This window comes from Populus alba, chromosome 10, assembly GCF_005239225.2.
Source record: "Populus alba chromosome 10, ASM523922v2, whole genome shotgun sequence".
Lineage (NCBI taxonomy): Eukaryota > Viridiplantae > Streptophyta > Magnoliopsida > Malpighiales > Salicaceae > Populus > Populus alba.
Window position 1 is genome coordinate 20,954,050 of NC_133293.1, and position 24,037 is coordinate 20,978,086.

Genomic DNA, 24,037 nt, shown 5'->3' on the forward strand with positions numbered 1-24,037 from the left:
TTCCAATCTTACGTGAGAAACATGGATGATATAAGAGATTCAGAGACAACTCACTTCTTGTTGACACATGAACAAGACAAATAAGGTTTCAGTTTTTCTGAGTGTAAGGCCACTTTTATACATTGCCCCTCCCTTTTTTTCCCCTTTCTCGGTGCTTACCCCACCGATCAAATTTTGTTGAATTTTCATATTGATTTAGTTAAATTTGAGTAACTTGAATTACAGCCTAATAAAAGTTAGTGGGGTTAAAATTATGATATATTTTTAAAAAATTTAAAATCGCATTGTTTCGGATAAAAATAATAGATCGAGGTTGATCTAATTAATAAACTGGTTTTTTTTGAAAAGATTAAATCCCAAATCAGTAAGGGCTAATGAAATTCCGAACAGTGTCACTTGACTACTTTTGGGTTATACTTGAGGCACCTGGGTGCTTGAAGAGTTAAAAGTTGTAGTTTTAATTTCTATCAGGGACGAGAAATTAATGAAATGAGGAAAGTTGCCTTTCTAGTCGAGTAAGCAAAGTAATCTCGAGATATTTATCAATAAAAGAAAAGTTTTTCTTCTTCTTTTTTAATAGTATTGGATCTACAGTAACCAACCTTTCATCTACAGACCCAAACCCGTTCTTGCACCATTAGATTTTAATTATAGTGGATTTCTCATGAACTCAAACGAAGTGTTGGGAGTTTTTTTTTTTTTAATTTAATATCTTACTTCAATTAATGGTTTAAAATAGCTATGATTATATATTAATTCTGAATTATTGTTATTTATGTTGTTCATTAATATCTTTGTAGGATACATACATACATACATACATACATACATATATACATCCATAATGAGATAAAATTACAAAACATCTAGCATTTTCGGCTCACACTAGTCACCAATGATTTTTATTTTATTTTTTTAAAAAAAAGAAACTATGTCTTCAATTCATCATATAAAATATGAATATTAAATAAAAATAGCATAACATTTCAAATTCAATAAAATTCTTTTTATTTCGTTTTAATATTAGATTATGTATTGAAAGAGTAAAACATTAATTTAGGCTAGTTTTGATTTTATCTTAATTACCCTATTTCCATTTCCATGTCGCAACCTCTCTCTCTTTTTTCTTTCTCTCTGAATATGTATATGCATTATGCATTGTAATATAAATACCCTGTTGACATGTATTTAGTAACGAGACTACAAAAGATTATTGGATTTATACAAAAGCAAAAGGCGTATATAAATTCTAAAATTTTTCCTCAACAATAAAGAATAATTAATTTGAAGGTAATTACACTTTTCTTTTAATTAATTCCGATTTTTTAAGATATATATATATTAACTAGTTGCAATTTTGTGTGTGGCTATACCGAGGAAGGAATTAAAAGGTTCACATCATGCCCTCCTCATGGCAGGAACTTTCTGCATGCTGCTCGACCGTACAAGACATTCAAACAATATCTTTTTACTGCTTATTAATCAATACCACAATGCACCCCTGGCAAAATTTCTAGTTCCATGGACAGCTAGCACTTCATTAGATATATATTGCGGCAATAAAAGTTTTCAATAAAAATATAATTTTCTATTAATTTTTAGTATATATTTGGTATTACAATGATGATACAAGAAAGAAAAAGCTAAATAATATAAAATATTGGCGTTTTCTAGACGCGGTTATTAGATGCTTTGTATAAAGAATTTACTCATAATAAAATAAATTAAATAATATAAAAATATTATAATTATATATCGACACAGCAATTATTAAATATTTTATAGATGACATTAACAAACATAGCCTAAATTCAAGTTAAACTTTCTCACTCCGGTTTGGTTAAATCTAAAGAATGTTGACTTTTGAATCAATAACTTAACCAATGATGACAAACAAGAGAGATTGACCCACCACTAAACTTGCAAAGATTAGAATGTGCGAATCTACTATACTATACTATATGTATATATATAATATATATATATATATTATAAGTTTAATTATTAAAGTAGTATATATTTACAAAAAAATCTTTTTTATAACCTTGGTCTTTTAAGATAATTAAAACCCAAAATATAAGTTAGTAGTAGCTAGCAAAACTTGTTAGTACCCGAACCAACAGTCGGAGGGTTGAGGTAGCTTGCCATATGGCTTCTTCTAGGGCGCCAAACTGATGATCATGTAAAGGACAGGAAGCAAAATGGTCGGTCAAAAGGTCAAATCCAAAACACTGTACACGCGTCATCTGATCAGAGCTAGAATAGTGGGTTATCATCCTCGTGTAATTCTTTGACATTTGTCACAATCTAGTTGGTCCATACACATTACGTAATGTTCTCCTTCTCTTTCTAGAGAGAAAGACAGTGAGAAAGAGAAAGATTAATGAAGTAGCAGTGTTTCAACAAAAAAAAAAAAAAAAATGAAGTAGCAGTGATGAAAAGTTGCGGTAGACTCGGATCCTGTCTCCCCAAGAACAAAGTTCCAAATTTATCCATTCATCTAGCTTTATAATTTTAAGCCCCCCAACAAAAGAGAAAAAAAATCTCTCTTTCTCCCTTTCTTTCTCTGTCTGTAAGGTTTTCCTGGTCTCAAAACCTAGTGGGAGGGTTGTAGAAGTAGCAGGAAATGAGTGAACACCACCACCAGTACGGACTGCCAGATCTCCGGCAACTGGTGGCCGGAAGAGCTCATTTTCAAGGAACCCAACAAGGTAACGAACCATTCTTTGTTCAAAGTAGGAATCTTGTACCACAAACACACCACTTTGAGTCCATTATGGTTGGTCATGAAGCAATGTTGCCTAGTGGTTTAGTCAAGCTTGGCGGGCGTCATCATGATCATTATTGCACCAATGCCACTAATATTACTACTAATAATACTATAACTAGTGCTACAATTGGTACTAGCAGCTCAGCTGGTGCTGGTACACTATACGGAGTAGAAATGGAAAACGCTACTGCTGCTGGGTGGATTGGAAATGATGGAGGCAATAATAGTAGATGGCCAAGACAAGAGACTCTTACCCTTCTTGAGATCAGATCCAGGCTTGATTCCAGGTTCAAGGAGGCTAATCAAAAAGGTCCATTATGGGATGAGGTTTCTAGGTACTATGCGTTCTTTTTTTCTTGCCATACAAATTCTATCGAATCCTTTTGTGTAATATTATCCTTTTCCTTTTAGTATTTCTTATTCTAGCTAGCTACTTCTTGCATTGCTGATACCGGATTAGGAAACCCTAATTTGGTTTTGTCTTGAAGTGAACAATATGGATTTTTTCTTTCTTTGCTTTTCGTTGTGTTAAGGGCTCAAGCTTAATTTGAATCAATTTTAATTGCTTATTTGATATTATCTTCTCTTGAGATCATTTTGTGATTTCCCTTTAATGGCGATTTACTGGTTTTTGATATCACAGTCTCTTTCCTAATTAAGTTTCTGTTATGAACTTCCTGGAAGCAATTGGGGTATTGGAAGTGCTAGCTAGCTAGTCTCGTCTTCATCTTCTCCCCCCTCCTCCTCCTTGAGAGAGGTAGAAATAACTAGTTGATGAATTTAAAGAGAGACAAGATCATAACTTAGTTGGTGGGATCTTCATCAATTACACGCCAAGAAGAATGTTTTTGAGTATTTAATGCTTTAATTACTAAAAAATGATGGTCAATAACTAATTAATACGGATTTGTTTTTGTGTGGTAGTATTATTAGTCTAGACAAGGACACGAAATTTCTACCTAGGTTTTTCTTTACTTTGAAATGTGTACTTGTCTGCCTGTTTTTACATATAATACTAGTAGTATTGAGTCAGTTTGACTTTGCTGATAATCAGGATCATGGCCGAGGAACATGGGTACCAGAGAAGTGGCAAGAAATGTAGAGAGAAGTTTGAGAACCTGTACAAGTACTACAAGAAGACCAAGGAAGGTAAAGCTGGGAGACAAGATGGGAAGCACTACAGGTTCTTCAGACAGCTTGAAGCCCTTTATGGAGAACCCAGCAACCAAGCTCCAGTCTCGGAAACCCATTTTGCAAACAGCACTCTTCTTTATCAAACTCCATTGAGCAACACCATCAACCAAGAAAGTCAAGAAACATTTCAAGAAAACAAGCATAGTGAAAGTCTGAGTTTCTCCAACACGTCTGAATTTGAGACTTCCTCGTCAGAAAACAATGATGATGACCTTTCAGCTATTGCTTACAACATGATGAACCGATCAACGGAAAAGCAGAAAGGGGTGAATGAGAGCCAAAGTCTTGCAGGGCCTAAAAAGAGTTGGAAAACAAAAGTTGAGGACTTTGTGGACTCACAGATGAGGAAGCTGATGGATAAACAAGATGCCTGGATGGAGAAAATGTTGAAGACGATTGAAGATAGAGAGTATGAGAGAATGTGTAGAGAGGAAGAGTGGACAAAGCAAGAGCTGGCTCGGTTCGATCGGGAACATGAATTTTGGGCTAAAGAGAGAGCATGGATTGAATCTAGAGATACTGCATTGATGGAAGCCTTGAAGAAACATGCAGAGAAAGGACCCGAACTGTCATCGTCAGTTGAGCATATTGCAGTAGCAACTCAAAGGCACGACAACAACCAGGACAGCACTAGTTCTAAAAAGATTCAGAAAGACAGGTTCAACAACATTATATGGACCGAGCCCGAGATTCTAAGCTTCATACAGCTCAGAACTTCCATGGAATCAAGATTTCAAGAAAGTGGGTATTCGAATGGAGGACTTTGGGAAGAGATAGCAGAAGAAATGGCTAGTTTAGGCTACGATAGGAGTATGGACGAGTGCAAGGAGAAATGGGAAAGCATGAATATCTACCTTAACATGACAACAGAGTCTAACAAGAAGCGGAAAGATCAGGATTTAAGGACCAACGATTATTTTCAGCTGCTTGAATCCTATAATGGCATGAATTCATCACCTTCTAATTCTTATTTGGGTGCTCAAGTGAACGATAACAGCTGCTTTCAGGTTCAAATAAATGAAGGAGATCAGCAGCAGCATTTGTGGAATACTAACAAGTTTGACTTGAAGCTCAACAAGGAGAAGAACCAGCAAGTTTGGCACAAGTAATTAATAATTAATTAGATGATATTTTCAGTTGTTTTTCTTTGATTAGCTCTATAGATGTCAATTAACTTGTTAATCATGAGACTTAAGGTGGTAGCTATTGCCATATTGTGTGACATTTATTTGGGGATGAGGTTGTTCATTTGTGTAAGTAAGAACTGACTAGGGAGTTTATAATTAGACCATGAAATCCATCTCTTTCGTGGCCAGAACATAAACGGCTGAGGGTTTTTACTAAAAACAAAATAGATGGTTTTTTTTATATGGTTTTTTATTTTCTAGCTAATCATTTATTTTAATTTATTTAGGTTCTTAGCTTAGAAACTTGATTATAATTTTTTTAAAAAAATTTCCAAGTAAATACGAGTGATTTGGTTTTAAAAATGTATTCGTCTTGAATTTTTAGTATTTGTTTTTAATAATTTTAATATATAATATTAAAAAACTACTCGATACTTACTAATATAAAGTATTTGCTAACAGTGAAACTAAAAAGTTTTTATGAAAGATGAATGTAAAATTTTTTAAGAGAAGTTATTGACAGAACCTCCATGAGAATGATCTCATCATGGCCTGGTTTAGAATTAATTGACTGCTCAAGCTAGCTGACCTCCAAATTTGTTCGCTCTTTAATGGATATTGTTTTTTTTTTTTTTTTTTTTTTTTAAAAAAAAAAAACAATAGGACTGAAGGGATGTAACTTCACTTCACTCATCCAAGCATGGGAGAATGGAAAGGTTGGTTTAGTATAGAAGAACTTAATAACCTGGTTTTATTTGAATTATACGAAGAAGAAAACGATAATATAATAACAAACAGGAATCTCTCTCTCTCTCTCTCTCTCTATATATATATATATATATATATATATATATATATAATGGGACAAAAAAAATACAATTCCTTTTTACCCAAAAACACCCTTTCAACCAATTTTTTGATCCAAAACATTTAGGAAACATCATAAAAAATTTAATAAACCAATCTCTTATCTCCAAAAAAAAAAAAAAAAACTAGAATCCAAAATCAACTCAAAACAAAAAAATATTTTCGAGACTAGATTCTTTTTTCTAGGTAAAAAAGCATAAATAATCTTAACCCTTTTATTATAATTAAGGAATCTTTTGACACAAATATCAATCTTTTTGGTTGTCAAAATCTTCCTCAACACAACTTTTTCTCTTTCAACTAAAATTTAGTAATCATCTCTCTTGTCCACCCAAGAAAGGACTAGAAAAAAAATTAAAATTTGGTATCAAAATTTATTATTTTAAAATTATAGGGACCAATTAAAAAACTATATAACTTAAAAAAATAAAAGATTAAAATAAACTTTTTAAATAAATTACCGACGTGAGACTTTTATCATTTTAATTCCTATCTTTCAACTCAACCCTCACCTTAAAAAAAAATGCAATTTGACTTTAATTTGGGCTTATTTATGTAAATAAAAGGATCAAAAATCAAATTGAAAATTTTAAATAAATTACTATTATAATTTATAATAAATTGTGAGATGATAAATAGTAAAAGAATGACTATAGTATTTCCCTACGTACTTTAATTTTTATCAATTATATAATATATTAGTTTTATATTTTTAGGATTAAATTTTTATCCTTTTTTTAATATTTTTAGGTCTGAAATTTGCTCTTCCGAGCTAAAGAACATGAATTTTATTTTTTTTGAACTCACGAGCAAGATTGATTCAGTAGAAATTTATATTCATTTATTATATATATCAGAAGTCAGAACAAGTACTCTCTCCTATGGTCCATGGCGTTGTTCTGCCAAACCCTTACCAAGGGGGGAAAAAGGAAAGAAAGCCTCCATGCTGTCCTTCACTTTCACTGTTAATTGTGGGAAAAAAGGCACATCCATGCCCTATGACCTATCGACGAAAGCCATTAAAATTATATTGTTTTATTATCATTTTTTTAAAAAAATATTTTTAATATTTTTAAAGTTAATTAAGATTGTGGGTTAATTCACAAACTACCGGTTTAATTTAAAATTCAGATGTTTAAAATTGTGCTACAGATCATTTCATGCAATAAAAACAGTATGTGGGAAAATAAAATAAAATAAAATAAAAAATAGAAGCTTGGACATCAAAACAACCATCGCCAATGAACCTTCATCTCCCAACCTTGTAATTTGATATATATAGATTTGATGAGACATGCAAACCTGCCATCTTTTCACCTAAACATGACCTCAAGAAAATCCCAGGGTTGCCCTAGCTAGAGCGATGGATCAATCGACAATGATAAAAGATTCGAACAAGTGACTGATTCCGCCATGAATTTAATCAAGAGATCGAACACAGCTCCTCAACTCGGTCCCTGTTCCTCGTCAAGAAAAGAGTGAAGAATCAAGGCTTGCAATGCTGGGATCTCGCCTGCGAACCAGCACAATGAACTAAAATCGAGCATCAACTGTTCATGAAAAAACCCTACCTTGACGCTCTGTATATCTACCCTATGCTATGATCATGCAAATGTCTCGTACAATATCTTGTAAGAGCTCGTGTAATGGAAATGGATATCGATCTCCCCCCATCTCCAGACCCCACCTCTGAGGCCTGGGCCAAAAGCTGTGTGCAATCGCCTCGCCCATTTCCCAAAGGCTCTTCTTCGGGAGCCTCAAAACTAGTTTTGACCTATCAGTTATTATTATTATTATTATTATTTTAACATGATATCATAAGATTAAAGCACCGATGAATTCCCAGAAAACATATAGATTCATTTGTTATTTTTCTTATTTAATTTAAATTCTTTTTAACCATCTTAACATTAGGCATCATAGTTATTAACCCTCGAGATTGGAGAATTGCCAAGAACAAAATGTGGGCTATTGAAAGCCGTACCTAAACTAGAGCTCTCAGCCAAGTCCGGAACCATCATTTTGTTTTGTATTTATTATTTAATTCGTGTGTTTTCTAATGTGCTGTGTAGGATTTTTAAAAAATATATTTTTAATTAAAAATACATTAAATTAACATTTGTTTTAGATATTTTTTTAATTTTAACATCATCGCATTATAATCATAAAAAAAAAAACATCTAGAAAAAATTAATTTAATATTTTTAAAATGTAAAAGATTTATAAAGCATTTTTTTTTAAATAAGTTGAATTGCAAAAACAAAAACATTCTTAAAAATTAAAATTCCTATCACAAAGAAAGCAATTAACTGCTCTAAATCCTGTGGGCCTACTTTTTTCGGCCTTTCACTCCCAGCTAAATTGTGACTCCTCTCCGGCCATGAACAAAAATAAAATAAACTAAAATGATTATCATCTAGTATTTTTTTTTCTTTTATTGACTTGGAACCATTGACATACTTTATTATTATTATCCTCCATTGATTTTTTTTTTTTTAGTTTAGAATTAGAATTTAAAAAATATTTTAAGATCAGTTTGATATATTGAGACTAAGTTTATGAGAATTTTTATTTTTCAAAGAAGGAAATCATCTCCAAGTAATGAAGAGCTTGTCACTCTTTGCTCAGAGTTCCTCAACGGCGGGACTGACACCACCGGTCGAAAATGGGGCATTGCACAGCTAATTACCAATCCTGAGGTTCAGACCAAGCTTTACAATGAAATAAAATCAACTTCTGGTGACCGAAAAGTGGACGAGAAAGATGTAGAAAAAACGAGGAGCATTTACATGCAGTGGGTGAAAGAATTGCCACGTAAACACCCTCCTACATATTTTGTACTAGTTCATGCAGTTTCCGAGCGTACAGCAATGGCAGGATATGATGATTTACCAATTAATGCAAATGTTGAATTCTACTCTCATGGAAAAGGAGAGAATCGAAAAGTTCGAACCAATCCCGAAAAATACAACCCGGACCGGTTCGTGTCCGGCGGAGAGGATGCCGATACCACAGGAGTGACGGGTGAAAACGATGCAATTTGGTGTATGAAGGAGGAGATATATGCCCTGGTCTATGGCTGGCCACTGTGCATCTTCACCTAATGATGGCAAAGAATGGTTCAAGAATTTGCTTATCCACCTTATAGCAAGTTGGATATCTCTGTGAAGTTGGGGTTTACAGTGGTTATGAAGAACAGCCTCAGAGCTCTGGTCAAGCCGAGGGCTTAAGCTGTGACAGGTTAATTATATAATTCATTTCCTGCCTAAAAACGTTGGGGATTTATATAATTTGCAATGTTTGTACATACTTATTGTTCTTTTTCATTGGTTGATTGATATTGATGACTGTTGATGTCATTCTTTTTGAAATTTATTGCCTCTCAGGCCAATACCTGGAAGTGAATCCGTTTACATGGGAAATTTAAGAATGGGAGTGCTTCCTCAATGTACTTTCTTTATATCTTCTCCCTGTCATGCCTATCCGATGGGCACTGAGAACTTTTGTTAGGTTAATGGAAACCAAAATAGTCACTTTCTAATCAGCATAATCATGATTTGGATAAATGACACGAAAAGGCATCAATTTCTCATTTTAAAAGGGATAATGGGGAGGGGGGCTTGCCTTATCTTTCACCTTTCTGTCTTTTGTTGCCATTTAAAGGTTAACCCTACAGAAATATATATGCATAGAAAGAATCTCATGAAGTACCTCCGAGGGTTGGTCCAGAAGGGCCTCCAAATCCAATTATGATGCTTCCTCTAATGATAACTCAATTAACAGTTTCACTTTTGTTCACAAGGAGACAGAGAAGTACAGAACACAGAATGTGACTTTGATGCGTACCTTGAAGAAAACTACTGTTATGACATAAACCAGGATAGAAAGGTCCCAAAAAGCAAGATCAGGTGATGCAGTCAAATCTATATCCTTGGCAACAAATGAGCTGTGTAGTTGCTTTATACAGAATGTGGGCATATTACAATACCTAAAGCAGAAGACATGTTGAGCCTATCAGAATTGCAAGCCCCACAAGAGTTGCATCATGTGCAGAATCCAATAAAAGAAACATTAGGCAGAAATGATGGGTTATCCATGTGTGTGTGTCTGTGTGCACATACATCGCTACACTAACACTGACAAGGATAGAGGAAAGTACGAGCTGCTATTCCATCGAACTATTCTTGATCAGATTCTAGTTTACAACTGAAACTAACAAAACTGCCAAGAACTCAACCATGTTGACGGGAAAATGAAAAACATAGAGCAACGAACTTTCTGGGAGTTGTTCCAACGGTTTAAGAATTCCAACTTCTTTCACTCTAAATACTGATATTTGGACTCTCTGAAATTGGAAATCCTAATGAATGCAGCTTAAAATTTGACTCTTCTGAAGGATTTAGGGATTTGACGGGCTTTCTACATGCTTGTCTCCTGTGTCTTTTGCAATCTGATTACTCTCGATTAAGGGGGGTGAATTCTCCCCACATGCTTCATCACCATCAGATGCACAAAGATTATCTTGAATGGTGTCCATCCCATGGCTGTCGTCTGATCTTTGTGAAATCCCATGCCCGGTCAACAAATAGTTATAAGAATGGGAATCAAAGGTCTCAGTGCCATATTGAGAACGGATAGCTGAACTGAACAAGGGTTGCATCACGCACTTCTTCTCGGGAAATTCACGCAATGATATTCGACACATGGGACAAGTGGAATGCTGTTGCAACCACATGTCTATGCAGGTCACGTGGAATGAGTGCCCACAGTAGGGGAGAATACGCAACATATCTTTGCCATGGTATTCTGCAAGGCAAACTGTGCACCTGCCACAGACAACAACCACAACTTGTTAACAGAAAAGTGTGAAATAGCAGAATACTACAAAACTGGCATGATGAACAAAACAAATCCCCAAAGACAGCGTCAACTAATATGCTGGGCAGAGGACATGAACATGGTGCATTCAAAACCTAGCTGTTATCTGTCATGACAATCCAATTCCACGCCAACGAGATGCTTCTTCAGAAGCAGGTTGTATAGCATGTAACCAAAAATAGAACAAAAATAAAGTTAAAATTAAAGTAAAAATGAGCCAGTTAAAAATAATTCTGAAGAAAGACAGGCATATATCTGTGGGGATTTCAGCAACAAAAAAAAGAAAAAGAGAGAGGATAAAGCACCAGAAGTATGAGCTAGAATGTGTACAAAATTTTCAGAAACTGAATCAGTTATGAAAGTTCTATAAAGGAGCAGCGTCAGAAACTCAAAAGTATAGAGGAATCATTTTTCTCGAAACTTTTTCTTAGCATCACACAACTAGGATTAACAAAAGGATGGATTATGACTGGAGAGAAAATAACCATGAGAGAAGGTTTGGTTGTTTAGGAGTTGAAGCTTCATTTATGGGTGCACAGATACAAGCAGCTGCATGCCCTTTCAATTCAAATGAATGAAAATTGAGGTCCAACATCCCAACAGGGTGAACACCCCCCAATTATTCCCCACGAAGGTCAAAAAGGTTATTGGCACCCAAATTGAACTGATGAATTGTACTAGAAAAAGAGAGGAAAAGAAGGCAAGTTTGGGTCCTCCAAAACTGGAACAGAGTAAATCTTTTATTTCAGCGTATCTTTCAAATTTTATCAAGGTCAGGCAAATTGGATTCCAAACAGGTCAGGGTTGCTTCCATCAATACTCAAATAACGAAGCCAGCCTTTTTGAATACAGCTGAAACATTTTTTGTCAAGGGGTGAAAAAACAACTAAGAGCATCCATGGTCCAACTCCAGTTAATTAGTAAAGCAACCAGACAATCATTTTGGCAGCCCCAACTCAAATTCAATGTGCCTTGTAGTAACCTTTTCAATAGTTATTGACCAATCAATCAAGCTTAAGAAGACAGCATCTAAGTTAGAAGTATGGAAAACCGCAAGATGGCTAAATGAAGAATTTTTTGCACAAAGCAAAATTTGGCCCAGTCACATCAGTCCAAACATTTAGCTATAAAAGGTCTCAGAAAACCTCTCAGTCAAACAGAAGATGTAATTAAGAAAATCAAAATCACATCATGAGAAATAGATCCCAGCCCCAAACTCTGCTTACTCTATCTAATATGAAGATAGCCAAAACTAGATCAAAGTCTATATCAGAAGAGAACTAAAGTCATGTCTTAATTCATAATTCATGGGATGAGAAATTATCAATCTTCACACCTCCCCATCCGGCTCTTCACTCCTTTCAAAATTTAAAAGTACAAATAGATGAAACCTTCCAAGTCAAAAGGCTTTTTAACACAATCATTGGCACTGCACATTCTTCATTGTTATGACAACTTAAGCTGATACCGGTCCAAAGACTATAAAAGTTATCTATATCATACAAAATCATCACATAAAACCCAATACAGAAAACACTAATAAGGAATTATAGCAGGGAAAGAAGAACATACTGAGCATCTTCTGAAGCCGAGAAAAGCTTATCGTTGTACTTCTTGGTTGGAAAGCTAGCTATAACTACAGGCTCAAGGCCATGTAAACCTCGTTCCAACTGTAACACGTGTCGAAGAATAACAGTCAAGCTCCAAGACAGTGACAATTACCCCATGAAACAAAACTCTTCAGCATACAAAAAAGTGAAGATTTCATTTTTTAACAAAAAAATTGAGACTTGTTCATCCTTCACAATAAATATGGATCAGCATCACACATTAGTGTCCACTATGCCGGTTCCAATTTTTGCTAAAGACAATTAATTTGGTGATTTGCTTTCTATGTCCGCCATTAACATATCCAAATTTGAACAAACACAAGAAACTAAACGCAATTGAGAACCAAAAAAAAACTTAGAAGCTAGAATCCAACCAGCCCCACCAATACAATTACAAAACCAAAATCCATAAAAACCCACATTAATTTCCACAAAACTAACTGGCTAATCATAAATATCCAAAAGAAAAAAGGAAAAGAAATTAAACCCAATTAAGAGAAAAAAAATAAAAACTAAAATCCAAATAAACTTGCTCCACTCGTACACTTCAAAAACCAAAAACCAACTTCGATTTCAAAAAAAAAAAAACATAGAAAACACATTATAACAATCAGCTAAATATAGAAACAGTGCTGAAAACCAATGGAAAGACAAGGAGAGATGCTTACCATGCTAAGATCAGATCTGGAAGCAATACGAAAAGATCGTCTTGATGCATTTAACTGAATCCGAGCACAAATAAGACGAGTGCAAACAAAAACTATAAACATAGTGCTTACAGAAAATCCAATCACTGTCATTACCAAATTTATCCCTGAGGCCATCATTTTAAGATGTAAAGTTCCAATCTTTTTCACTCAATAATATTCAAGAACTCGAAATCAACAAGACCCTTTAATCTTCTCAATCCGTTTACACAATCCATGATCTGATTCTACACTTAGAGAAACAGCAAGTAATAAAGGTCCCGTCTTGAGACTGCAAATAGGAGTGGTAGTTTATAGTTTGATGATACATGTCTCTTCCTCTCTTTCTATGAAACGTGTAAGGAAATAAGAGAGGTAGTTATAAGAGAAGAAGCAGAAAAGTAACTGTCTGTTTTATTGTTGAAGTGAGTGAAAGGGAATCTCTTTTAGTGAGAGAAGATGAGCTCATGTTTGGTGTCGAGAGAGAGGGGAAGGCAGGGGAGGTGGGGAGAGTTTAGCGGAAGAAGAGATCTATGGGAGATTACGGGATCTAATCATCCAGGAATAGATCGCGAGTGTGTGAATTTTTTTTTAAAACTCAAATGGGGATCGATTTTTTTTAAGAAAAAAATATATACACACAAAAGCAAATTGTTATTTTTCAAGTGATTAGTTAATGTTTTTCTTTTATTTTATTTTTTTGATATACGTACTTTTGAACCAAATCATACGCCGTTGCTAACATCACTTTTATGCTAAAATGATGGTGTTGTTTATTTTTATGTACTTTTATTTTGAACTAATTGATTTTTTTAATATATTATCAAAAAATCAATAAATATAAACAGAAATATCAATAAAATATTTCTGTCAGTAAATTTTTGAGGGATTTTACCGAGGAAAATATTCCCTCGGTATATACCGAAGGAATTACAGTCGAAAAAAAATTCAAACAAAGTAAAAAAAATAATGATGTGTCAATTTTTACCAACGGAATTACCGACGCAAAAAATTCCATCTATAAAATCCGTCGGTAAATTCGTTGGTAAACTATGAATACTGTTCATCATATTAATTACAAAGGGAATCACCGATGAAATTTTTCGTCGGTATTTTCCAGAGAGCTTCAGAATTGTTCACTTTCCAATTGCACTGTTAATTGTTGTTCTTTACGGACAAAATCACCGACGGATTGAAAAGTCATCGGTGTTATTTGACGGTTTTCTGAAAATATTCAATTAATTTAAAAGTTTCATTTAAATATTAGCGATGGAATCACCGACGGATTGAAAAATCATCGGTGATTGTTGGCGGTTTCTGAAAAATTTAAATTAAATATTACATACAAAAATTCCGTCGTTAACGCGCCCAATAAAAAGCCTGAATCCCCTTATTTCACAAGAGGTATACTCATTTCTTATTCTCTTCTTGTTCTTCTTCTTCATCTTCTTCACTATATGTAAAAAGACATCAATATCTATTTCTTTTTCTTCTCTTCTATCTTCATCTCCTTCTTTTCTCCTTCATGCTCGGGTATGTCTTCTTCTTCTTCTTTTTTTCTCCTCTAAGTTTTTTTTTTAATTAATATGCTTTATGACATTTTGTTTCTCTTCTTAGCTTCACTTGCAATTACATTAAGGTAAATTTTTTTTTTCTTCTTTTTTCATGATTTTTTTCACTGTATTTGTTTTTTATTTTATTTTTAATTGTTTTTTTGTTAATAATTGTATGAATGTTGTTGTGAGATATTTTTTTTCATATGAAATCAATTTGTAGTTGATTTATTTATATGATTTTTAAATTTTTAGCAACTGCAACTTCATTTTTTTCATATGAATTTTTTTAGTTGAATTTATTTTTTCATTTTATTTATTTGCTGCAAATTTGTTTGAGTTGATTTTCTTATTCTTTTTTCCAACCATTTTGAGTATATATTATAGAGTGTTGATTTATGTTAATTTAATTATTTTATAATTTTATAAAATGAATTTTTTTAAAAATGTTTTTAAATAATTACCGACGGAATTCCGTCAGTAAATCCATTAGTAATAAAAAATATTATTACCGACACGTTTATTCCGTCAGTAAATCCATCGGTAATAATATTTTTTTTATAACCAATTGATTTACCGACGAAAAACAAATTACCGAGGAAAGTTTCCGTCGGTGATTCCATTGGTAAATTAATTATCGATGGAATATATGTCTCATACTGACAAAAAAATTTCGTCGGTAAAACTATTAAATCTTGTAGTGATAATAGTATTTATGGAAGGTATAGTTTTTTTTTTTTTATCATGAAAATGAGGTGATTTAAAACATGTGCGTTGAGAATAAGTAATTCATCACCATTTATCAAAACTTTTATGAAAAAAAAAGGCTATATATATAATTTTACAAATTGATATCTCAATCCACAAAAATAAAATAAAATTACCACTCCCCTTGCAAATGCTCTTTTTATTATTGAGATTTTTCTCATAGCTCTTTTGTTTATTTAGGGTAGATGTTTTTAACAATTAAGATATGTTATTAGGTCATTTTTTTTTAATGGATTTAAAAGTATATCTTAGAATAAATTTTTTAACGTTGATTTTAAGATTTAAACTTAGAAAAGAAATCTAGAGAAGAAGCACCTACTCCTAATATAAGATTTACAATAGCATCATAGAATGAAATTATATCTTCTTTTTTCATTTTCTATGAAAAGAAGGTTTTTGCTATCCCTTTCTCCTTTACACAAGATAAACAGGAGGAAATATGTCATAATAATTGACAAAGAGTCTTCCAAAGAAGAGGGACATGGGTAGAAGGATATCTTATGCGAGGGGAGACGATATCATCACCTAAAGAAGGAGCAGTGAGTTCTTGGATTGGATGTGGTGGCAGTGTGTTTTCTCAGGCCAACAACTGCTGGAGCTTGCTACGAAAATCTGTGAAAGGAACAAAGATCAATCAATTTATTTATTCATTTTTTGGTCGAGAAACCTTCAGATATATGCTTAATGCATAACAGAAACAACAAAAATCATCTGGGCTCTTCTCGCTCTCTGATGACAAAAGGGGGGGGGGAATTAATAATAATTTAAATTAAAAAATATATATACGTGTATGTAAGTGTATACATTACAATGACGTCCACCATGATATCTCATGTCAAGTTGCAGATTGATAAGGAAAAAGAAAAGAAAAAGAATAGTAATTATCTTCCATTCTCATTCTCGAGATATTTCATGTCAAAGTTGCCAGTACTATACAAAAGCTCCCATGTCAAAACCCTCCTCTCATACACGTAAAAGATGGTGGAAATCTTGCTATACATGACAAGGAGTGATGGCAAGAATCGAGTTATTCGGATTTATTTTTTTGGAGTCGAGTAGTTTGAAATATTAAATTAAATATCTGACCATTTGGATAGGTTAAGGCATTGGCTAGCTAGCCTAGAGGGTTTCATGCGTGCATGGTTTGCTGCCATTTTGATAGCGATTCCTAAACAATAAAACAATTATAAGTTAAAAAGCATCATGGAGAGGAGGAAAGGAAACTGAGATATAATTATATATTAAGTCAAGGATTTGTTCTGTTTCCTTGGAAGAAAGTACGTAGCAATATTCACACTTGCTATTGGTAAAGATAATACTAGGTAGAACGGCTTTCAAGCATTCAAGATATAAAAGTCAAAATTGTTATAAAATAATATACATTAAATTTTGAATTTTATTTAATAATTTAAGTTTATGGATTCAAATGGTTTTTTGACATAGTTTTGAAGATTTATTGACCAAACAATCACGAGTTTAAATTAAAAAATAATATAAATTATATTATAAAGTTTTACCTAATAGTTTAATCATTTTGGGTTGAGATGATTATTTAACATAAAATATATACAAAAAATCAATAGTTTATTGATGTGAAAAATAAGGTTTGTTGATGGCAAGAAGGTTTGTTTTTTCTTAACCATCATGGTTTAAATTTTACTTCAAATTGTGAGTAAAATTATCGCTTATTTGATAGCCTTGTTATAGCTAGATAATATTAATTAACCATATTAATTTGTCGAATCAGATTAGGTTTTATGAATTTATTTTTATAACTTAGAACAAGAAGATATTGAAAAAAAGCACAATTGATCATAGGGTTTCTTTTCCTTTGTTTTTCCTCCATTGATTTAATTTGATTTTAATAAACTAAAATTTAAGGGAACCAAAAATCCCCTAAAAAAACCCTAAAAGACCCAAAAAAATCTTCATGGGCTTGGGATGCCACGGCCAAGCCTAGCTATTACCAAGGTGTATGGGCTCGGTCATTGTAGCTTGAGAGTGGATGCCCAATGTTAGGCGTGCACCCCAACACCCATATGAGTTTGGACTATCACATCTTAGCCCAACCACTATCAAAGTGCATAGGATCGAGCATGGTAGCATGAGCCCAGGTGGGCGCACATCCAATTTTGGGTGTGCTGCACATGCACCCACCCCAACACCCACTTGATAGCCCAAGTCCAACGTGTTTGGATCTAGGCACCGCATATAGATTTATTTTTCATATCTAATAGACTCTGACATATTGTCCGAGCCCAACACTTCTTTGAGAATTTTTCTAGAACTCTACATGGATCCCTCGGTATTTTACATTGAACCAATATGTATTATTTTAGGTAAAATACAACTCAAAATATTATAAGAATGAAATCACACTTTAATCCCTCTTCTCTATAAAAAGACATAACTCTTGAGTTATAAATATTCCTTAATCCTTCAAGCTCAAGGTTCATAATCTCTTTATTCTTATTTTTTTTAACATGCATATTTTTAAAGTCTATCTCTGTATAATATCATTGCATTTTCTTTTTTAAAAAAAATATTTACTTAAGTATATGAGAGTCCTTAAATCTACAAAAAAAGATATTTTACAGCTATCATCCACCTTAGCTTATTGGACATCACTAGCTACTAGCTACCAACCACTTGAGCTTTTCATATTAAGCCACTAGACACCTTAAGAAGAGAGAGTATATCAAATTACTTGAATTAAAAGATAAATCGATTATCCACTATATAAATCTTATTCTTAAACTACTTGGATATTTTAGGATTTCATCGGATCTTGTAATATGAAATTGAAATGCTCATATGTGTGTGTGTGTGTGATTTTTTAGTATTAGAGATAGTTCTACGAGACTGGCTATAAACAGACGTAAAGTTACTAAACTTCTGTAGATTTTAGAATGAGAATGAGATTATGAATCCAGTGAATTTTAACTTCACCTTTGCAAGTTGATCAGACTTGAGACCAATGATACAAAGGTGGTGATAGGAGAAAACATGCTAGTGTTATTCTTTTTTCATGTCAAGATCAAGAGCGGGTTTTGGTGTGGTATTGTAATAATTTCTTTTACTTTTTACTTTAATCTTTACACTTTTCATTTATTTGTTTTTAATTCAAACTTGATTGTATTGATTAATTCCCCCTCCTTTCTTTTGAGCATTCGTCTAGTTTTATATCTTTAGTTGATAGCTAGTTTGTACCATAATTATTACATTTGATCTAATCCATTAAGTTAATTTGGAACTTGACTCAGACTAAATTTTAGCAACTTAATTCAAATCTAGTCAAGTCAATTTTAATCAATTTTCTATAATCATTTTTCACTTCTAACGGGCCCAGGCACCTTGTTCAGTCTAATACTCCCTTGATAATTTTTCTAGAACCCAACCCGAGTCCCTCGGTATTTTATGTTGATCGAATACATATTATTCTGCATAGAATATAACTTAAAATATTACAATGATGAAATTACACTTTAGTTCATTCTCTCTAAAAAAAAAAAAGATAAGACTTACAAGCTATAAATACCCCATGAATCTTTCAAGTTCAAGGTTCATTATCTTTTCATTTTCAATCTTAACATATATATTGTCAGAATCTACCTCTCTGTAAAATCATTGCATTTTCTAAGAGTCTTAAAATCTATAGAAAAAATATTTTGCAACTATCAGCTATTTTGACTTACTAGACACTATTAATTACCAACCATCTAGATTTTTTATATCAAGCCACCAAACACTTTTTATTAGGGAGAATGAATTATATTATTTGAACTAAAAAAATAAATTGTTTATTCATTATATAAACCTTATTCTTAAACTGCTTAGATATTTGGGGATTTAATCATATCTTGTAATATAAAATTGAAAAGCTCATCGTGTCATGCTTCAACATTTTTTAAAGAATTCCCATGTTATATATATATATATATATAGACAGTCACCAACTTGTACTTATGGGTACCTAGCTAGCTATCAAGGAAATTGCAATGGCACTATCTCTCAAATCCAAGTCGTAATAATAATCTCTTTATTTTAGTTGTCTTTCTCATTTAACCACATGTCCAAAAAGACCACCTAGGTATCTACGACCCAGGGAAGGTAGCTCCATGGAAACAAGATACTTTCGCTTCGCTGGTGGAGCTCCATGCTTGTCATTCGTCACAGTTTACGTGGGTTATTTTTCTTTATCCAGGCTTCTTTTGAGCAATTTAAAAAATATTTCCTCAAGATTCTAATCCTGAGGATAATTTTGTGCTCTGACCCGTGAAGGTAACATTTGCTTTTTGTCCCTGAAGGTCATAATTTAAATCCTGAAAATCAGTACAATATCACGTATAAAATACTTAAAATTTGTTGGCTTCTAATCTCAACCTCATTCTAAAATCTAAAGAAGCTCGATAACTTCAAATGTATTTATAATTATTCTAGCAGGAGTGTAGGACAATCTCTAATACTAATACTAATATATATATATGATGATGATGATTCCTGTCTGTTTGGTAAGTCATTAACAAGATGATTAGATTACAAATATTATGGTTAAAAAGCTAGAGTCAAGTTGTCAACTTCACCTTTGCAAGTTGTTCAGACCAATGATACAAAAGGTGGTGATGGGGAAAAAAATTATGTTAGGGAGATTCTTTTTCCATGTCAAGATTAATAAGGGGGTTTTGGTTTGGTATTGTAGTGGCTTACTTTGCCCCACTTAATTTCTCCTACTTTTTACTTTAATCTTTATATTTTTATATTATTAATTTTATCATGATCGTATTAATTATTATTTTTAGTATCTTTCTAGTTTTATATCTTAAGTTAATTGATAGTTTATACTACAATGATTAAATTTGATTTAATTTATCGAGTTAAATCTGAACTTGTCTTGAATTAAATTTTAATGATTCAGATTAAATCTAATTAGGTAAACTTTAATTGATTTAAAAAAATATATTATTTTAATAAAAATATTTGACTTAAATTGTATTAATAACCGGCAAGTAACCCAAGTTCTTTTTAGAATTTTAGATGAGTTATTTTACTAGGTCTGACGAGTATGGTTTATAAAGGAAAAAAAACTCTAGAGAAAAGCTCTAGACTTAATTACTTGATTGCTTTATTATTTATTTTTCAAGTTTATCTTACGGGCTAATAATTGTTTTTCATAGATGAAAATCCCGATTTTGGACTCACAGCGGAGGGCATACACTAATGGTTTGATTACATGATTTGGGTTAGGATAACAAAACAAATTAAGAAAAAAAAAAAGAGAGAATAATTAAGCATTAAGTAGATGCCAATTGGCAAATTATTTGCCACATGCTCAAAAAATAAATTAAATGATTGGCCCTCACTTGTCAAACTGTTAATTAATCCTGCTTTGAGAGATTTTTGATAACCCATTTATAATCTCAATTATCAGCTAGTTTTTCTCCGAAAAGTTTGTTTATTAAATAAAATTATCCTCTAAGTTCATGGCGGGGCTGAATAATAATACGCACTCATGAATAAATGAGCCCACATTGATCGTGGATTAGTGTCAATGGAGGCATCGAGCCCACTGCTGTGCACACATGACTACTTTCTACTTGTGGCATCATTGCACAATATTGATATATATATTTTCCACAATTTTTGAATTATTTATTTGTTTGTTCTTCCTTCAAATACGTGCAAAAAGAGGCTATAAATATCTCATAAAGTGCTAGTCATGTTCATGGAAGGAGTAATGGAGAGGAGAAGCTAATGATTCCAGCTTTTGCTTGGTACTTCTCTTCGGATCATTTTCTTCTGCTGATAAAAACCCCAAGCGTGGTGGGCCAACGGAAATGGGGTCATCTCGGTGCTGAGCTCTGCTTCGGGAGCTCATAAAGGTTTCCTCTTCGAGACAATTTGTATTCAACATCGAGCACCGTGTCGAAAGGGGAGAAGCATCGAGCTCGGCGAAGTCTATTGACTCTTTGTTAATAATCCCTTCATCTTTTCGATTAATAATCGACGTTATGGTATATAATTAAAAATATATATATTATTTTTGACTTGATCATATTATTAAAATCCCGATCAAAACAACTTAGATTTCACCGGATTTTCAATTCTTGTCCGAATCTGAATCTCGAATTTTTTAGATTACCGGCTGTGCATGCATGCACCAGTTAACCTTGCTGGTGTCGTTTTAAGGAAGCAACACCACCGAACTCGGCGGCCTGAGCTCAATGATAATTGAAGATAACCCTTCCATTTTCTAATCTTCCTCGTGTTCAGGTGTGAGCTGGATTCAAAGAGAAATCTTCCCCTTTTATCTTTCTTTTTGTGGTGGGGAAGGGGCTTGGCATGGACCTCATCTATCTTATCCACAACATTATTGTGAGGTTGTATTCTTGCTAACATTATTTTACTCTTATTCATCTTATCCAAATATTATTTTGTGGTTTTTTTTTTTAATGAAAAGGTGTTATTTTAGATAAAGATTTAAATAGAGATGAAAACGCTTTTTATTTTTAAAAAATTCTTGAACCTCAATGTCTTAGATTTAACCAAGTCAATCGAGTTCCAGCTTGTTCCATTGAGTTTTTTTAAATTAATTTGAAGAAAAACTTAAACTAGACTTCAAATTAATATACCTAGCTAAGATAAGTTTAATATTTATATTTATATTTATTTAATTTATAAATTGAAAAAATCACTTTAACAAAAAAAAAAAAAACACTTTATGTTAATAATAAAAAGGGTTTAGCATTTCTCATCCAAATTTTATCCATTTTTCTTTTTTTAAATTTACTCTATTGAATAAATAACTCAAAAATAGTATTTTGTTAAAACAAACATAAGTTTTATAGACAACCGTTTAATTTGAAGCTGAGACACAAAAGGGCTCATTCTCCTTGGGCTTCCAGTCATTGTTTTTGGTCCATAGCCCAACCATTCTTGGACCACCATGTCCTTGCTATTGCTCTGTCGGGCTCAGCATTCATTACAGGCGGTCCGTTTATTTCCTCACACGCCTTATCAACCTTCAGTCAGGAATACATACCACAGTTTTTGTTTTTATTATTTTTAATTCTTAATTCATAGAGACTTAGTTTTTTAAATAATGTTTAATTAATGTGTAAAAGAGATGAAAATAGTTAAAACAATAAAATAAATAAATTTATCATGTATTTATCGTTTTGAAATATATAAATTTATTTTTCCAAAACAATTTTATTTCATGTTTTTATTTCTTTAATAAAATATGTTTCTGTTTTTATTATATTTTTTTTTTAATTCAGAAATAGTAACCAAAATCGAGTCTTAAACCAAAGATATATAAATTACTACATTTAGTATATTCATAAAATTTATTTCTCTTGTGTTATATTAAGTGAGAATGATTGGAGTGCTATAAAAAAACTAATACCATCTCTCATAAATATGCTAGAATTTCTCAATCTAGTCGGGACACCAACTAGGTCTCTGAATTTTGTTTCATGGATAATAAACCCTAAAAAATAATATAAAAAAAACCCCTTATTATTGGCAAATATTTCACAGTACACGAAATCTCTACAAGGCAGCAAATTGTGTGAATATTTCTACTATTTATATACATTGAGTAATTAATGAAATAATAAAATAATTTTATATCTTTAAACAAACTATTTGCTGTTCACCTAAAAAGAAGGAAGAAAAAGGCAAATTGTTTGTTTTTAAAACTTGCTACAAAAATAGACTAGTAATCTATTTGATTTCCCCATCGTCACCAGATGCGCCACCACCCTTGTCGGTGTCACCTTGGCCGCCGCCGCCAGGAATCACCGTGCGAACCTTGAACCTCTCAAGCCTTAATGGCGATTCACCTCCATTTCTTGAAGGTATTCTTGGCGAGCCAACACTCAAGCTTCTTTGCAATGCCCGAGTCTTGACTTGACCAGGTTTTTCTATGGACAAATTGATGTTACCCATTTTCTTGAACACCCCCAAAAATTCATCATGTAACTCCGGGAATAATTTCTTGAAAACTTCCCTTCTTCGAATAAAAAGTTCTCTAAAAAATTCTAGCAACATTAGCAACCTTGAATCAATCGAATCCCATGCCTTGTCTTGTTTTCTATGATAATGATCACTTATGTCGCCGTATTTTTGCTGGTACAGACCACTTTCCAATAATGACATAGTATCATATATCCCAAAAAATGGAGAATCATTTGAGCTTGATGCCATGGAGTTACTTGTATCACACCTAGGATAACCATATTGATAAATATCCTCTTCCTGATGCACCGGAGAAGCGTCACGAGAATTGTCCTCGGACATTACCTTAATGTTAGAAGACTTTGAAATAACAAGATTAATAAGATTGAGCTAGATTGTGTAATGTTTGATGTTGATGAGAGCTTGTGAGAGATTGCTTTGATTTCTGATGAATGGCTAGTTAGGCCTTGCTGGTGTGTTTATATATATATATATATATATATATATATATATCGAGAGAGAGAGAGAGAGAGAGAGAGAAGAGAGGCATGCTTGTTCAGCAATCAAGAATGAAAATATCAGATTTTGAAAGTTATGACTTTGTCAAGTTGATTAATATACGCGT

General features: G+C 32.7%; 3 protein-coding genes and 1 pseudogene across 4 annotated transcripts; 2 read left to right on the forward strand and 2 right to left on the reverse strand.

Annotated features, from left to right (window-relative positions):
* Window positions 1-2,378: 2,378 nt before the first annotated feature.
* Window positions 2,379-5,245, forward strand: LOC118060050 (trihelix transcription factor PTL). Of its 2 annotated transcripts, XM_035073157.2 has the most exons (3): window positions 2,381-2,711; window positions 2,911-3,105; window positions 3,825-5,245. In XM_035073157.2, the coding sequence occupies exons 2-3, from the start codon at window positions 2,945-2,947 to the stop codon at window positions 5,071-5,073; spliced, it is 1,410 nt and encodes a 469-aa protein (XP_034929048.1). In that variant the 5' UTR covers window positions 2,381-2,711; window positions 2,911-2,944; the 3' UTR covers window positions 5,074-5,245. The 2 variants fall into 2 exon arrangements, with proteins under 2 accessions (XP_034929047.1, XP_034929048.1); XM_035073156.2 differs by having other exon boundaries at window positions 2,379-3,105.
* Window positions 5,246-8,516: 3,271 nt separating this feature from the next.
* Window positions 8,517-9,295, forward strand: LOC118059796 (cytochrome P450 77A3-like; annotated as a pseudogene).
* An 809-nt stretch (window positions 9,296-10,104) lies between these two features.
* Window positions 10,105-13,717, reverse strand: LOC118060051 (RING-H2 finger protein ATL38). Its single transcript, XM_035073158.2, has 3 exons — window positions 13,115-13,717; window positions 12,409-12,506; window positions 10,105-10,784 (listed from the first exon to the last, which is right to left on the reverse strand). Exons 1-3 carry the CDS (start codon window positions 13,271-13,273, stop codon window positions 10,358-10,360), a joined length of 684 nt encoding a protein of 227 aa, XP_034929049.1. The 5' UTR covers window positions 13,274-13,717; the 3' UTR covers window positions 10,105-10,357.
* Window positions 13,718-23,178: 9,461 nt separating this feature from the next.
* Window positions 23,179-23,754, reverse strand: LOC140956040 (uncharacterized). Its single transcript, XM_073411939.1, has one exon. The coding sequence runs from the start codon at window positions 23,752-23,754 to the stop codon at window positions 23,179-23,181; it is 576 nt and encodes a 191-aa protein (XP_073268040.1).
* Window positions 23,755-24,037: the final 283 nt, after the last annotated feature.